This window comes from Cyanistes caeruleus, chromosome 3, assembly GCF_971803275.1.
Source record: "Cyanistes caeruleus chromosome 3, bCyaCae1.hap1.1, whole genome shotgun sequence".
Taxonomy (NCBI): domain Eukaryota; kingdom Metazoa; phylum Chordata; class Aves; order Passeriformes; family Paridae; genus Cyanistes; species Cyanistes caeruleus.
In genome coordinates this window covers 110,051,967-110,067,465 of record NC_141703.1, presented here as the reverse complement: position 1 = coordinate 110,067,465, position 15,499 = coordinate 110,051,967, and the positions used below count along the sequence as shown (strand labels likewise).

At 38.8% G+C, this 15,499-nt stretch overlaps 1 protein-coding gene across 20 annotated transcripts in view; it reads right to left on the bottom strand.

The window, feature by feature from the left end:
- POU2F1 (POU class 2 homeobox 1) overlaps positions 1 to 15,499 on the bottom strand; it is a 102,287-nt gene that overhangs the window by 30,979 nt on the left and 55,809 nt on the right. For 17 of the 20 annotated variants that reach the window (XR_015285409.1, XR_015285410.1, XM_086884099.1 and 14 more), the window contains 3 exons: positions 10,949 to 11,014; positions 4,311 to 4,411; positions 1,408 to 1,461 (listed from right to left, as the gene is read on the bottom strand). Coding sequence is in view for 18 of the 20 variants with exons in the window: in XM_086884099.1 (XP_086740225.1) it covers positions 1,408 to 1,461; positions 4,311 to 4,411; positions 10,949 to 11,014 (221 nt within the window). In the remaining 2 variants the exon portion in view is untranslated. The remainder of the gene's footprint in view (positions 1 to 1,407; positions 1,462 to 4,310; positions 4,412 to 10,948; positions 11,015 to 15,499) is intronic. The other 3 variants (XM_086884106.1, XM_086884107.1, XM_086884108.1) reach the window with 1 other exon arrangement.

Below are 15,499 nucleotides of genomic sequence, written 5' to 3'. Positions count from 1 at the left end.
GGTCGCCTGTAACTCTCTGACATTATTTCCAGGTCTCACTTCATTTTACACCATGCAACTGAAGCTGATGCTACCTTTCACCATGAAGAAAGAGAAGGTTGTTAAAATTATTCATTGCCTAAAATCCTGAACAATGGAATGAGGGAGAGGAGATTGTATTTCCATTTTCCCTATCTCCATCCTGTACCCTAACTCACCAAACTGTTGGCTTATACAGAACCTTTCTGAAAAATCCTCACAAGTTTCTCTACCTACAGCAAAATATGCAATATGTACGGTGCTTTTAAATAATCAAAGAATTTATTTAATTTAATATTGTTTTATTTTAAAAGATTCAAGCTTATTTTGATTTATTTTTGTGGTTTGATTGTTTGTTTTTTTAAACAGAAGAAATTGTGAAGACATGAGGGAGGAAATGCAAGTGCATGAAGTGGGGGAGAGAGTTTTATGATAATTAAAACTGGTTATGCAGAACACTACAATTCTGCATAGATTTGCATATTTTCCACCACCTGTTTTGGGGACTGCAGAGCGGGCTAATTAACATAAAGGCTCTGATTAATTCTGCCAGTCATTGAGCGATAATTACAGCGCAGGACTGTAAACATTCTGCACTGGAGATACAGCCTGTTTGCCAACATCTCTCTCAGGGATGGAAGTTTACCATGGCAACCAAGGCAATTTTCTGCCTCCTTCCTCTTAGAAAGGAAGGTCACTATACCTCCTCTTCTTTCCAAATTGTTATTATGTATAAGTGGGTCCACATTCTATTGCATTTCATGTAATGCACTACCTACATTCTTTAATAACAAGCAATACTGAAACCAGTTTTCAATAAAACTGCATCCCTTGCCCCTTAATATAGTACAGAGAGGAAGCAGAATGTTAACAGATAAACTGAAGTGTTCAGCATCACAGGAAAGTTTGAAAGCTTTGTTGTCTCACGTACATTATTAAACAACAATTACTCTGACTTTGAAATCACTGTGTGTTATTTACACAAGCAGTCTAAACTAGCCACATTACACAACTAATGCTACATTATATTCCTATATTCAGTTACCAGAAGTAAGGACAAATTGCAAAGTAATACTCACTACGTGTTTAAAGCAAGTTAATAAACAGAAGAACATGAAATATTCCTGGAGTTTTCATGATACCACACCAGACTAAAATTCAGCATTAAGTTACGGTTTTAAACTCCATGGTTTAAACAACTCCAAAGCCTGAATGCTTACAAATCCTGAACCTGATTTACACTTGTAAAAGTGTTATTCCTTCATACCTGTCACTTGCAAAACTAGTCAGACTGACAAAACTGAGGAATGTATCATAGGTTAAGAACTATCTCTACTGATGCTGTTTGGGATGAGAGAAGGATGAGCAGCAGAAGGTAACTGTCTTTACCTGTACATTTAAGGACTGAGCAGCAGCCTGTAAACTTGTTCCAGCGAGCTGGACCTACAACAGTGCAAAAATGGAAATGAAATAATGTAGAATCCACAGAAAACTAATAATGTAAAAAGAACAATCTCCCCACCCGCATCCCAACAAAAACTCCCCCAAGAACAGTGCATGCCCCTCTAACACCTGAATCAGTGGAATGGGGGTTGTACTCCAGGCTGAAACAGATCTCTAAGACTCTTTCACGATGTTTATCTACCACTGACTGATGGTATCCCTGCCTAAGGATGTAGATACTGCCATGGATGGAGTTGAAAAGAAGCATATTGGGGTGGACAGGCCAACTAGTCCTATCCCTGTTGGAAAAATCCAGGCCACAGGGCAGGGCATTAAGCTCTACTCATCATCATCCTACCCTCATTTCAGAATGGGTCTTACCCCAACACTGCACTCACCAGCTTTCTGCTATGAGCAAGCACGTGCATAGCACAGAACCCAGAACATAACCACTCTCCCCCACATTAACCCATTCAAGTATTTGCAGCCTTCAGCCACTGAAAAGAAGATCTCAACACAGAGGACCGGAGACACTTCACAAAGCCTGTATTGATTTGGGTATGCTTAAAACTTGAATTCAATGTTTGTAATTAGCAGGCCCAAAGAAGGTCTTGTGGGTGAGCAGCAATGAAAACACAGATGCTTCAGAAAGTGAGATTTTCGGAGTGCTTTTTTATCTCTAATAAGGATTTCCATTTATATTTTCATTTACTGAAACCCATTTGAATCAGTCTCGCCTTGTTTCTACCGGCACCCCTGGTTATAAAGAAGGAATGCTCTGTAATTAATTACCAACACTTTCAAAGGTCAGAGTAACAGCCTGTAGAGAATTCCATCTCTGGCCATGTCTGAAAACCACCGCTCTTTTGAAAACCAGGTGATATGTAAGGATACAATAAAGCAAAGCAAAATGTAGCAATCTTGCCTCTAGATGGAGGACCTCTATATGGTCCCCACATAAAAAGTCCACATATTTTCAAGTACAGGAAAAACTGCAGTACATGAAATTAGTAAGTGAATATTTTGAACAAGCCAACCTTAGAAGAGTCACCTTGGAAATATTTCCTACTGCTTTAGATGAAGGTACAGACATACTAAGCATCATCTACATGTAAGCAAACACACCCAGAAAAGCCCCTCCTCATCAGAAGCAAAATACAGTTTGACACAGTTGATGTAATCAACTGTGTAATGTAGGATTTAACAGCAGAGAATAGCCTAAATAACACCATCCTGCCATCTAAATGATACACGCAAAATAATACTTTAAAATTATACAAACACCACGTAAAAGACTGCAAATGTATTTTGCTCAGGTACAGCCAGCATATTCCTGAAAATCTCTGTGAATGCAATTTGGACATCCCTTTCACCGCACAGCCAACCTCTCCAAATTAGAAATTAAACTGTACCTGAATGCTGCCTACAGCCCAGTATTTTGCATTAGTCTAGAGCAAAGCACTGTGTTAAGGTTGAATAATAATACCCCACTAAAAGCCGCCTCACTAGCAGAGGACAGTTCGACAATAGATTCCCACACACCTGCAGGTGAATAAAAGAATACCCGAGATTTTCCTTTGAACCAGTTTCAAGAAACGAATCACACTTTATCAAACATGAAGTTATAAAGATCCTGACAACTGTTTAAATAAATACATTTCCAAAGCAGGATAAAGCACTGCGCAAAACCCAATTACTGTCCTGGGTCAATCTATATAACAAAACGAAGACTAAAACAAACACACAGGATTCTGCAGAACAGCTGTATCTGTCTCCATGTTAAACACACACTGGCAAGCCATAAGAACTAGTCAGCTTCTCTCCACATAAAGGCAGCCTACAACAGCCTATTGGTTCAGCAAATTCAAACAGTGGCACTCCCTAGGCCCTATATAAACCAATCTGCTAGGAAAATTGCAATTATGTGACAAGACGTGTGGAATGTTCCATACAATAAAACTGCAGTTCAGAGCTCTTAAAAGAGGGCATAAAAGCTTCAGTACTTCAATTATACCACAATAACTGTGCAACCTCAGACCTCAAACATTCAAGGTCATCCAATTAGGTACAGTATTTTAAAGTTTAACTTGGTGCAGAGGAAGGGAAAGAAATTAGGACATTTGTTTTCATACATCAAGTGTGAACAGATAAAAAAACTACAAAAAAATGCCCCTTATACTTCTCTTCACCTAGGGATGCCCCATTTTGCTTCAGCCTGCATCTGAAGTTCAGCTTTGATTCCCTAAACACAGCAGCAGCAGAACAGAGGGATAGTATTAGAAGTCTGAATATCATCTGACAAACAGGTCACTGAAATAACTTTTTTGTAAAAAAAGAAAACCTCACAAGCTATATATGCTTAGTAAGTACAATCAACTTTCCTTCTACTTAATCTGTAAGAGTGAAGTATTTTTAAGTAGATAGTGACAGTTTTGGAACCTTGGCAGCCATTGTGCCAACACAATCCTTTCCTAAAAGATTTAAATTTTGTCTTGCTTTTTGACATGGTATCTCTATTAAGGTTATAACAACAACAACACAAACAAAAAAAACACCCTACTCAAAATCACACCACAATATTTAGGCATTCTCAAGTCCCCAAAAATGTGATCTGTAGTTCTCCCAAGAGATATCACCCTATCTTGACATGTTCTGCAGCCTAATGCAATAAAGTGAGTGCCACAATTAGGACTTTTTCCCGTCCACGCTCTTTAACCAGGTGGTGTGCCCATATTTATGTTCTAATAAATGACTCCCCATCATTCACAGAAAGAGAGAACATGGAACACACCAGGGCAGCTCCATTCACAGCTGCCTGAGTCTCCTGTTTGAAACGTCTCTTCTCTTACCTGATGAAGGTGCCCAAGGAAGGCCTGGGCCTGGGCTGTAGAGATTGCTCCTCCGACAGGCACAGGCTGCTTTTGAAAGTCCAGGCCATTTGTTTGCGTGCCTGGAGAAAGAGATATTGAAAACTATTAATTACTACTTTTAGTAAGTGGAATAAGAATTATCACTCCAACTTTCCTGCTATTCTCTCAACATCATATAGTAAAAAAACACACTCTGAGTGTAACAAGAATTGCATTTTTTTAGTGAAAGTGGGATGGGAAGCAGAGTTGAGGCTTTGGTAATAAAGCATTTGTCAGCTGAACAAAATCAACATCATATTTATTCTCTTTAGCTTCCATCATCTATTCTCTGTACCCTGAAGATATTTAAAAGATGTGCGGATGTGGCACTTAGGGACATGGTTTAATGGGGTTTAACTTGGCAGTACTAACAGTTGGGCTTGATGATTTTAAAGGTCTTCTCCAACCTAAATAATTCCATGACCTGTGTTTCTTCGTACACTATTATCCCAGCTCTCTCTACACAGTTTGGGAACCAAATGGCTGCTTGCTCCTATGGTTAAACTGTGTTTCCACTCTCCGTGCACTCTCCTTCCAACAACTGAAGACTAACTTCAAGTTCAGAAAGTGCCAACAGCAAGGTTCATATAAAAGCCACCTTTCCTTAAAGATAGGTAAAATAACACTTGATGAAAACTTGATTAAGACCCATATATACACAGCAGTTATGGGCCACAGTTTTCCAGAAATGACTCCTCTACATTTCCGTTAAAGTTTGTTCAGAGGTCTCTTTAGATAAGATAACTGCCTGGGCTTGCTTCTGCTTTCACTTACTCTCATATAACTAAAACCTAGTTATTTTCCTACATTTTTGCAGTCCTTTCCTAAACTGCTCAGAAAACATGAAAACCCTCCTGTTATCCCAAAATAATCTGGGTGTGAGAAGAAAAAGGAAAAGAAAAAAAACCATTTTTTTTTTCTTTTCTTTTTTTGGGTTACAGTGGCTAATAACAAGAAGGGAGACTCCAAGTGTGTTGGGCTGCAGGGAATTTCTAGAACAGATGATGCAATCTTTAAAATTGCGTGACTGAAATGAAGCAAAACCAAGCTGTAGACTTGCATGTTTACTCATCATGACAATCAGATTTTGTTCAGTGCCTATGGGCGGGTGTGCATAGTAACTCCTACTTCAAAATTCCTTCCATCACCTATATTCTTTGTCACAAAAACCTAGGCTATCTACTGAGCAAAAGAGTCACAGTTGTTGAACAACAACAGGTGGTTGCTATTCCTCGGAAACATCTGCAGAAGCAAGCAAGCATAAAATGTGACTAGTAAAATAGACTGTCCAATATCTTACACTGCTATTTTGACCTACAAACAGCTTACACAGGTAACATTTCCAAAGTCTGAGCCATTGCTCAATTAAATACAGACATAGTATCAAGCTTTCTACCATCCATGTAAAGTATACCTAAGGTGGCCCTTTGATGCATCTTTGGTGGGGGTTCTGTGTGGGAAGATTTGGTTGACTCCCAAGGTTTCAATTCTATGCTTTGGGCCAATGTTTACAAATTTAAGAGATGTACATGCAACCAAAGATCCACAGATGCATTAAAAATATTCAAATTTTAAACTGCATCAGATTTTTTCGCTCAATTTGACTAAAATTCCAATTAAAAGTGAATGTAGGGACTCTCACTGGTCTGAATTGCTCTTGAAGGAAGAACCAGAAGAATCTCATCTATCTTCATTCTTTCCAGTAAACTTCAGAATTCTCTCCATGCAGAAATACAAAGGGAATGAAAAAGTGGTTGGGTAAATATATAAAAGTAATTCCTGACAAATAGCTACCGTATGTCAAAGGAAACAATCTCCCACCTTCTCATTTAAGCAAAGGTTTTGAATGAGTTTTCAGTGGTCAGGGAGTGAAAAAAATACAGATAAGAAAACCTACTGGAGGGCAAATACTCCTCATTCCAATAGGAAACTTGTGGGGGATTAAAAAAAATATCTATTTCTGAGACAACCAGCTGCAGGCCTCACCTTAGGTAAATAGGTGAAGCTGTTCTAGTTAACTATCTTCTAAAAACAGCCTCAAAAAATCATACCATATTAAAAGAGCACTACTGTGCACGTGTGCAGAAGAAATGCTCCAGTTAGCACTTCTGCTGACTCTTAATATGGAAATCTGAAACAAGCCTCTTTGGTGATAGTTTAGAACAAAGCAAGCTCCAAGACTGATCTTAAAAATCTTCATGGCTCCCAGTAAACTTAGGCACTGTGAGAAAACATTTTCTTTAAATACAGTCTTGAAAGACATCAACTCCCTCTCCCCAGGCCTCACAAAACCAAACTCAGAGTGAAAAAATCCACACCACCCCTGTTTACTCTCTGTTCTACTAACTGCATCTTAAACTTTGATGTTTGGAAACACAATGTCTCTCCCACTCTAGATGCAGCCTTAACTTTGGAAGGAATGTTACCCTGGCTGCTTGCATTTATCACAGGATGCCTATGACTTTTGAAGAAGAGCAAGAAAAATGAAGTGAGTCCAGCATATGAGAGGCCTGGCTTTTAAGGTGCTCAGGAAGATGACTCCCATGGAATCCAAGAAATCTGATAAGGAGTTGGAAAATGGAGCTGTCAGAAGCAGAAGGTTGGCCCATTGTAAGGACAGGAAAGAACTAGGATGCCAGTCTTGCTCAAGGTAAGAGTCAAATACAAAAACAATGATTGACTGATGATTAACAGACATGGAAGATACAATCACATGTATCCTGATTTTAACAGTCCAGGGTATTAATGTATTTTCCATCTTCATCCCAACTTTCCTAACTGCTAGAGCTTGCCAGTACCCAAAACAGCCCAAAAAGAGTGGGAATTCTCCATGCCCCATCTCTCCTTTCTTCTTGGTTCCATCTCCATCCTCCCTGTCCTGCCCTTGCTGGTAGTTCACCAGTAGTTTGTTTTGGTTTGGGTGCTCCACCCCCAGCGAGCTACGGGAGGCTCAATGTAACCCAAGTATGTTTAAATTTTGGCATAAATTCAGCCATGTGCTCAGCTACTTCACAGAGTTGGTTTGGATGAAAAATAATACAGTGCTACTCTAAGGAAAGGAACAGAACAGTAGATTCTGAACATGGATTATTTTATGGCATTTTGGAATTGCACCTGCAGCGGGTAGAGGCATGACAAAGCAGAGCAGGCAAGGTAATACTGCACCTGCAGTCAGGAAAACAACTTACTCTCAAAATTCCAGATTACAATCATCAGACTTCAGCCTAAGTTTGCAAACTGCATTAGAGAAGGAGTGAGGAACTCCAGATCAGGGGAGATGTGGAATAAGGCACAGTAAAGAACTCAGGAAGGGAAGGCAGTCAAGGAGAAAGAATATTTCAAAGCCAGCTAGGGTGGGTATCTGCACTGTGCTCTGGGAGACATCTCACAGCACCACCACCATATTTTCCCAGGTCACTGTCTCTCTCCCCTTCTGCTGAAAGACAGAGAGATACCCCTAGTACTCAGAAATTGTTGTTTCCCTATCCACACTTCCTAATGACAAGTTCAGCACTGATAATTGCCCAATTTTAGCAGCTGAAGAATAGCTCATGGTCTCTCTCCTACAGACTCTTCTTCTTATGGAAACTGGAAAATCAATCTTTGGAAATGAAGTAATGCAAACAAGTATCCTTAGAATCCTTCCAAATACTACACTTAGAATTCTAACTATTATTTTGCTGCTATGTCAACAAATGCCATAATAGTACAGTTTCCATAGTCATTATAACCTTGGTTTTCACAGCTCTGCATTCACACAGCTCTTACAAGAGAAGATGCATTAAACAAACAAAAAGGCTGAGATGTTTTCAAAAATTTTATGCTGCCTATAAAAAGGAGATGAAACAGGCTATCCATTTACTGTAAGATATTTTTCTTACTTCACCTTTCTCCAGCAGATGCTATGTAGACTGTCTGCTCACAACTGAAGCCTAGAAAAGATTTCTCTAATTCTCCCACACTGGTAACCAGCTGGTTAATACATGTTCTTAAAAAAACAGCCATCCAACAGCTCCTGTAGTCATATGTTTTGGATGTTTTTTAATTGGTCTGAAATATGGGTTGGCTTTTCAGACGCTTAAATGGAAAGTCCAGTTAGCACAAAAAATTTAAAGTCAAAACTATTTCAGGCACTGTATTGTGACCAATATATTGAGGGGACTTTATGATGTTTCCTAAATAGTCAGAGTCAAAATAAAAACCCCAAGTTTGTTAACATCCACGAAACTTATATAGCTGATAGCTCTGAGAACTACTGATGTCATCTTTAACCAGTGTTACTGGTTTTTTTCCTGAGAACACCATTTCTGCCAAATGTAAATTCATGCTCCACACTCTGTAATTTCTCTTAACATTTTCAAATTGCATTATCTCACTACAGTTTAAAACAGGCATGACCCAAACAAGCATCCACTGAAGTTTAAACGATAGACTATTAGTGTTTACACAGCAGACTCAAGTGATTTACAAATGTCACTGGAAAGCAGACAGTTAGAGAAAGTTACAAAAATAAGAACTCTGAGTGTTTATAAAAATCATCATCACGCATTATCTGGGGAGCACAGGCACTGACAGAAAATCAATGGCACTTCCAGTTCCTCAGCATCCGAGCTGAAAGCTGACTTCTTTTCACTCAAGTATGCACTGAGCCCAGAACCATAATCTAAGTACCCCGATCACAAGCTTAAAATTACATTCTGTGAGTATTCCTTTCAGAGCCTAACATCTGCCAAGTTGACTAATACAACTGATGCTTGAGCTCCCAAAGAACATCACAAATGCCATCAATCACTATCTCCAGTGGTTTGGGAGCACTACATTTTAAAACAAAGCAATGACTGCAGAACAGAGAGTCCTCAAAAATCTAGATTACTTTAGCTCATGTAATTTAAAAATCAGGATACAAAACTGGAAGGGAAGATGGAAAACATTTAAACTAAAGAAGAAATACTCCAAAAGTTTTAAACACCAGAGTCAAACTTCTGTAATAACAAGCTTTTATGTCAGAGTACTAAAAAAAAGCCAGTAATAATTCTATCCCCTTTAAACATGAAAGAACCTACATGCAGCTTTACAATCCATCCATTTTATGTCATGACCCCCACCTTCACAATGATGGTATATTCGCCTAACAGAGCTGAGCTCTGCTGAAATCCTCCTCCTTACCAGCTCAGCTGAGGTGAAACTGCTAAAGTTGCACTGAGAGAAGTGTGTTGGGAATGTGCTCTGGAGAAAGCACGTGCAGGGAACTGTGGTCACACAGGGGAGGAAATCTGAATTTTCTCAGAAGTTTGCATACATTCTCCAGCTACAAGGAGTCCAGAGGGATATCTAAAGCCATTGTTCCCTTGATGCTGTTTATGGTCATGAAATATTTACAGCCCATATGTTTTTGAAATAATGTTTTGTATAATCTTAAACCATTAAATACATAATAAAACACTTCTGTGCATAAAAATAATTGATACCTCTCCCATTAAAAATACAATGACAATTTTAAAACCTGAGATGCCAGCAGCACACTTCAATAAAAGGCAGAATTAATAAGCAGGCAGAATTCCTTTTGACTGAATCCATATATTGGCAGAAAAAATCCAGTCTCTCAGATAAAGAAAATTAAATAGTGTTAATTTCATCACAACTCCAGAGTATAAAATAAAACTCTTATTATCGAATCATGAAGAAGAAAACTTGATTTCCTCATACAAGGTAACCAGGCTTCTCTCAAAGCAACAAGTTCCCTCTCATCAGAATTTTCTCTTCCTAAATGCTATTCTGAGCTGAGAAACGATTCTGAGCTAGGTTAAACTACTCAATTTCCATTCAGAACTGTCGTATCTCTTGCTTTCAGAATGAGCATTATATTACCTCCAGAAAGGAATTAAAGCATGAGATAACATGATTAAGTTATAGTGGCTCAACAAGCTTCTTCAATGGCTTAGAATTTGGTCACATCTTAAGAGTGTGCCAAAAGGCAAACTGGCCCTGACATAAAATCTGTTCTCCCCCACCATATTTCAGGGTTCTGTTCTAACACACTAAGAAATTACAGAAAAGCTGGCTAACATTTTTTTTAAATTTTGATTTTGATATATTATGCTTTCCATTTGACTTTTTCTTGAGAACTGTTGTGACAGCTTGAATGAAATCTAAAACGGAAACAAGATCAGGCAGTGGCCCACATCTGCCAGGGAAAATTTCAACCCAAAAATAAACTATGAAGTTAGAAGTGCCAAAGGTATGCTCTGCCAGGAAAAAATGAGACTATTTATGGAGAGCTAGTGCCACCAGAGCTTCAGTAGTATCAGAAACATTACAGATAAGAAAAGTGGGGAAGGGAAATCTTATATAAAAAAGTGCAGATGGTGCTCCAATAAAGTAGGTTTGAATAATGCCCTGTATGCAGTAGGGTTAATGACAGAAGTCATTCCCAGGTCTCTAAAATCAAAGGGTGTAGGTTTTGATTTGTTTGGTTTTGTGGGTTTTTAAAATCCCACTAAATGGGTAAATAAATTTTGTTTTTAATACCCATTCAATTCCACCAGAAAATATCTGTGCACCAATCGATCATTTCTTACCTGTGTTCCCGTCCCCACTCTCCATCGATGGTTTACTGGTTTCTGACGGATTGTTCATTCTTGAGTCTGCAATAAAACAGAAAGAAAGATAAAACAAAACAGCAAAAAATCCCCAAATCTATTCATACCTTTTTGTTCAAGGGAAGTACAGAACAGCAGAAATTTGCTATGCACTTTACCCTAATTCAGATTATAACACACAAAATAAGAACAACCAAAACCAGAACACAATACTGAATCTTCCAGATAAATATTATTTCAAAATTTTCTATGACATTATTCCCATATGTGATAACGTGGTATTAAGGGAATAAAAGACAGCATGCTGGAGGGCAATGATAGGTAGGAACTTAATTTTCAATACAATGAGAGTCATAGAAGAAAAAAAAGGAGGGGGGAAGAAGGAACAATGATTACACCAAGATTCAAAAACATTAAGTCTGACCATCATGGCCTACATTATTCTTGTGTTTGTTCCCCCTGCCCCACCCCAACAAAAGGAAGGAAATTCAGTCATTATAATTAAATGGATGCCATTTTCCTAATACTGCATTTCTATTTTACTGGAATGTCACTGACATTAAGTTATTTTATATTTCCTATATATTCATGCAAAACTATACAAATATAAAACAATTCCTCTTTTTTCTCCCTCTGGATGAATTGAAAAGTCTGTCCCTGGTTTCAAAGCCTGTCAGCTGAATACAGTGCAATGCAGAGGGCCTCTCCAGATGGCAGACAGAGAATATAGTTTCCTTATATAGGAATCTATACAGATGTTCTGTGTACAGCATCAGCTTTCCAGCTTATTACCTCCTCATTCCTTGCCACCGACCCCAGTGTGCCACATTATCACAAACCAAAATTACAAAAAGAATCTCAAGACAGAACAGCTCATAAAATGAAGTGTAAGCAAATCCTTGAGCACACTCTTCCATTCCCATAATGAGCTAAAACCAAGTTCAATGAGCCTAAAATGAACCCTTTACTCCAGGATATTCTCTTCCTAGGTGCTTAAAAGGTTACCTCTGTCATGTACTTCTCATCAAAGCAGTGATTTCCAAAATACCAACAGGCTGAAGAAGAATACAGGAGCAGCATTAACTGTACTGCATCTTTCCCCCAGACAATTCCAAGACTGCCCAGACACCTCAGTGTTTGGCAGACCATGAAAGCTGGTAATGAGAAGATGGACATGTACCATCACCTGCTACCACAGGAATGCAGGAAAGTGCACAGGAAAGACTGGGACCTGTTGGAGTGAGTTCAGAGGCCACCAAGATGATCAGAAGGCTGCAGCCCCTCAGCCATGGGGAAAGGCTGGGAGAGTTGGGGTTGTAGAGCCTGGAGAAGGCTCCATCAAGGGTTTACAGCAGCCTCCCAGTGCCTAAAGAAGCCTGCAAGAGAGCTGGAGACGAAAATTTTAAGAAGGGCATATAGTGACATGGGAGAATGGCTTTAAACAGAAAAGAGGGCAAGTTTAGACTTAGATATTAAGACTTAGATATTTGGACATTGGATATTAGAAAGAAATTCTTACTGTGAGGGTGGTGAGATGCTGGAACAGGTTGCCCAGTGATGTGGTGGATGCCCTATCCTGGAAGTTTTTAAGGCCAGTTTGGATGGGGTTCTGAGCAACCTGATCTAGAGCAAGGTGTCCCTGCCCACGGCAGCAGGGTTGGAGGGTTGAAACTGGAAAATCTTTAAGGCCCCTTCCAAACCAAATAATTCTGTGATCAATATTTTTTTAATTAATATAATTTTTCACACAAACAACAGTGGCAGTTGAACCCAATAGAGCCCTGAAAATCCAGAGGACTCTAACAACCACAAAACTTCCCCTGACAAGTTAACATAACCTCTCCAGAGCCCCAACTCTTCTCAGGAAGTTCCTATGCCTATTCTTAAATCTTTCAAATGTTCAGCCACATGTAAAAGAGATCTGGACTATCAATGTTACCCTTGGTATAAAGGCAGACATGTTAAACTGCTATCTGAAAGGGGGAGGGAATGAGGAGAAACTTTGCAGCTGAGTGCTGTTGGCCCACACTTCAGCAAGTTTTGCCCTGTTTTTCACAACCTCTGCTTAGCACATTCAAGCTACAAATTTACAGTCTTGAAAAACAGATCTCTGCTGAGGTTGTAGGTACAGAACATATTGTTTCTAGGCTCCTTATTTTGTCATTTTCCACATTTGGACAGCATGAATCACACTCTAGAAACAGAACATGGGTTCCAAGGACTATATAGAAATGTCTGATCTTGACTTGGCCCTCTCTGCTGGGAGGTCTGTGTTTCTATCTAGACATTGCATATATCTTAAATTGAGTTTATTGTTGTGGCAACAGCACACTTGTTTAGAGTGCATTTGATAAGCAGCATTAGTTCATGCCTTTACACACAGATGGCTACTGAAATTTCACTTTAGAGGACAGCAAATGGGAGTCCTTTGCTTTGGACACAAACATGAAAAGTCCTCATCCAACAGGAAAATGAGCAAAGCGTGCTTACAAATCAAATGCATTTGGTTGTGGAAACCAGGCTAACTCATGGGGCTATTTGACACAGGATGCAATTCTGAAGCCCAGAGCAGAAGAATAGCTTGAATTCAAGATACAGCTGACTGCAAAAGGGAAGAGCACAGGTTGAGAAGGCTGTCTCTCAGAAACATGGAATCCATTTGATGAACCACTTCAGGAAATTCATACTACAAAAACAACAGAGGGCCTCCTGTTGGTGGTTTGCTGCAGGAATTGAAGTATTAGAGCCAAGGAGTAGGATACTAATGATAGAATAAGCAAAGCAAACTAAACTCAGAGTGGGGACACAGCTGTCCTGTGCACAGAACTGAAGCAGGGTAGTCACTGCTCCATCCCATGAGGAAGCTCACACAAGAAGCCTCCCTACATGATGAGCAAGTTTTCTCAGTCACACAAAGTTATAACTGTACAGACCTCTTTCCAAAAAGGAAGCCAGGACATATTTTTCTGTTGGGCTATGCTGCAAAATAAATCCTGCTATAACAGGTTTTTAATACTAGACACACACAAAGTTTACTTAACTACCAAAAGCTTGCCTAAATGAAGAATATTTTATTGTAAAGATTCATCTTTAACAAAGACCTCAAACATTGCTATTGAATAAAGCAGTAAGTTGGAAGAAGAAGCATCTTCCTGGTAGTGCTCAGGTTCAAGTGAAGGATAGCATCCATTATTTCACCAGCTGACTATTTCTTGTTCAATCTCTGGGCCTTCTGTATGTAAAGCATCAAGAACAATGCCGCTATTTCCATTGCAAATGGCAAGACATCCATCTGAAGCACAAAACTGCTACCAGCAAAACAGGCTCATATCCGCGGGATACCCAACCTACCAATTCATTCTATGTCAAATAAAAAGGCTGCTTGGTTTATATGTGCTCGTACAGTTTCTGCTTCAAACTTAAAAGAATAAACAAATGAAGTGGGCTGAAAAACCCCAAACCTTAATGCCTTCACCTTTTTTTCTTCCTTTAGATCTTCCTTGGGTTTTAAATAAAGGCCCTAGGCTACAACTTCTGCCAATATTATCTAAAAACAAACTCCCCAGAAGGAAGGATCGAAAGCAGCAGGTGCATGATTGAAATCAAACTCTCAGGAGTGAATACATTCCACGCTGCTACTCTGCTAGCAGGGCTGAGGTGTCGCCAGGCAGTGCTGTGCCAGCCTTTCACACACCCTCAGGAACATTTCCAAAGGCATTCAGGAGAAAGAAGCAGTGGACACCAGACCAACCTGAAGCGTTATAAGGATTGTACACAGCTGGCAAAGCAAAGAAAATCTTAACATGGCATATATACCATTAACTGTTTCCTTTCACCCAATAAAGTGGAACTACCTAATACTTCATTTGCACCAGCAAAAATTATTTATTTGTGTGCATGGAATAAACAAAGTTTAACGAGAGTGAAAACATGACAAGAATTATTTAGGAATTAATTTTCAAAACCCACATCATATTTAGAAACAAACATACTCAAACATCTGCTTTAAAATTTACCATCCAAAAATATATTCTTTTACTTAGAGATGTAAGTTCTTACATCAACATACATGACAGAATGAAAAGAATAATTAAAAAAAAAAACCAAGAAAATTTTATATATATATATATATATATATATATATATATATATATATATATATATATGCATTTAGCTACGGGGGCAAAACCTTGAGAATAAATAAAAGCTATTGTAAAATTGAGATGATCCATTACTATAAATAACTTTAAAAGACACGAAGAAGGAATTATGGCATGTCTGTTCTGCAGTCCTGATGGAATCTCAGCGCAGGAAATATATTATCCCAGTAACCTTAAGCACAGCTTGCAACGGTATCAATGGCAACCACTGTGCACTCCCCCTTATTTTCTATTACACACGAAGAACCTTGCTATATTAAAAATACACAGACATAACATACATTCTGTTGTGGAATGGTTCAATACAGCTACTAAATTCCTTCAACACTTAGGCTCCCTCTCATTCATTTTAATGCTTTAAAATTCATAA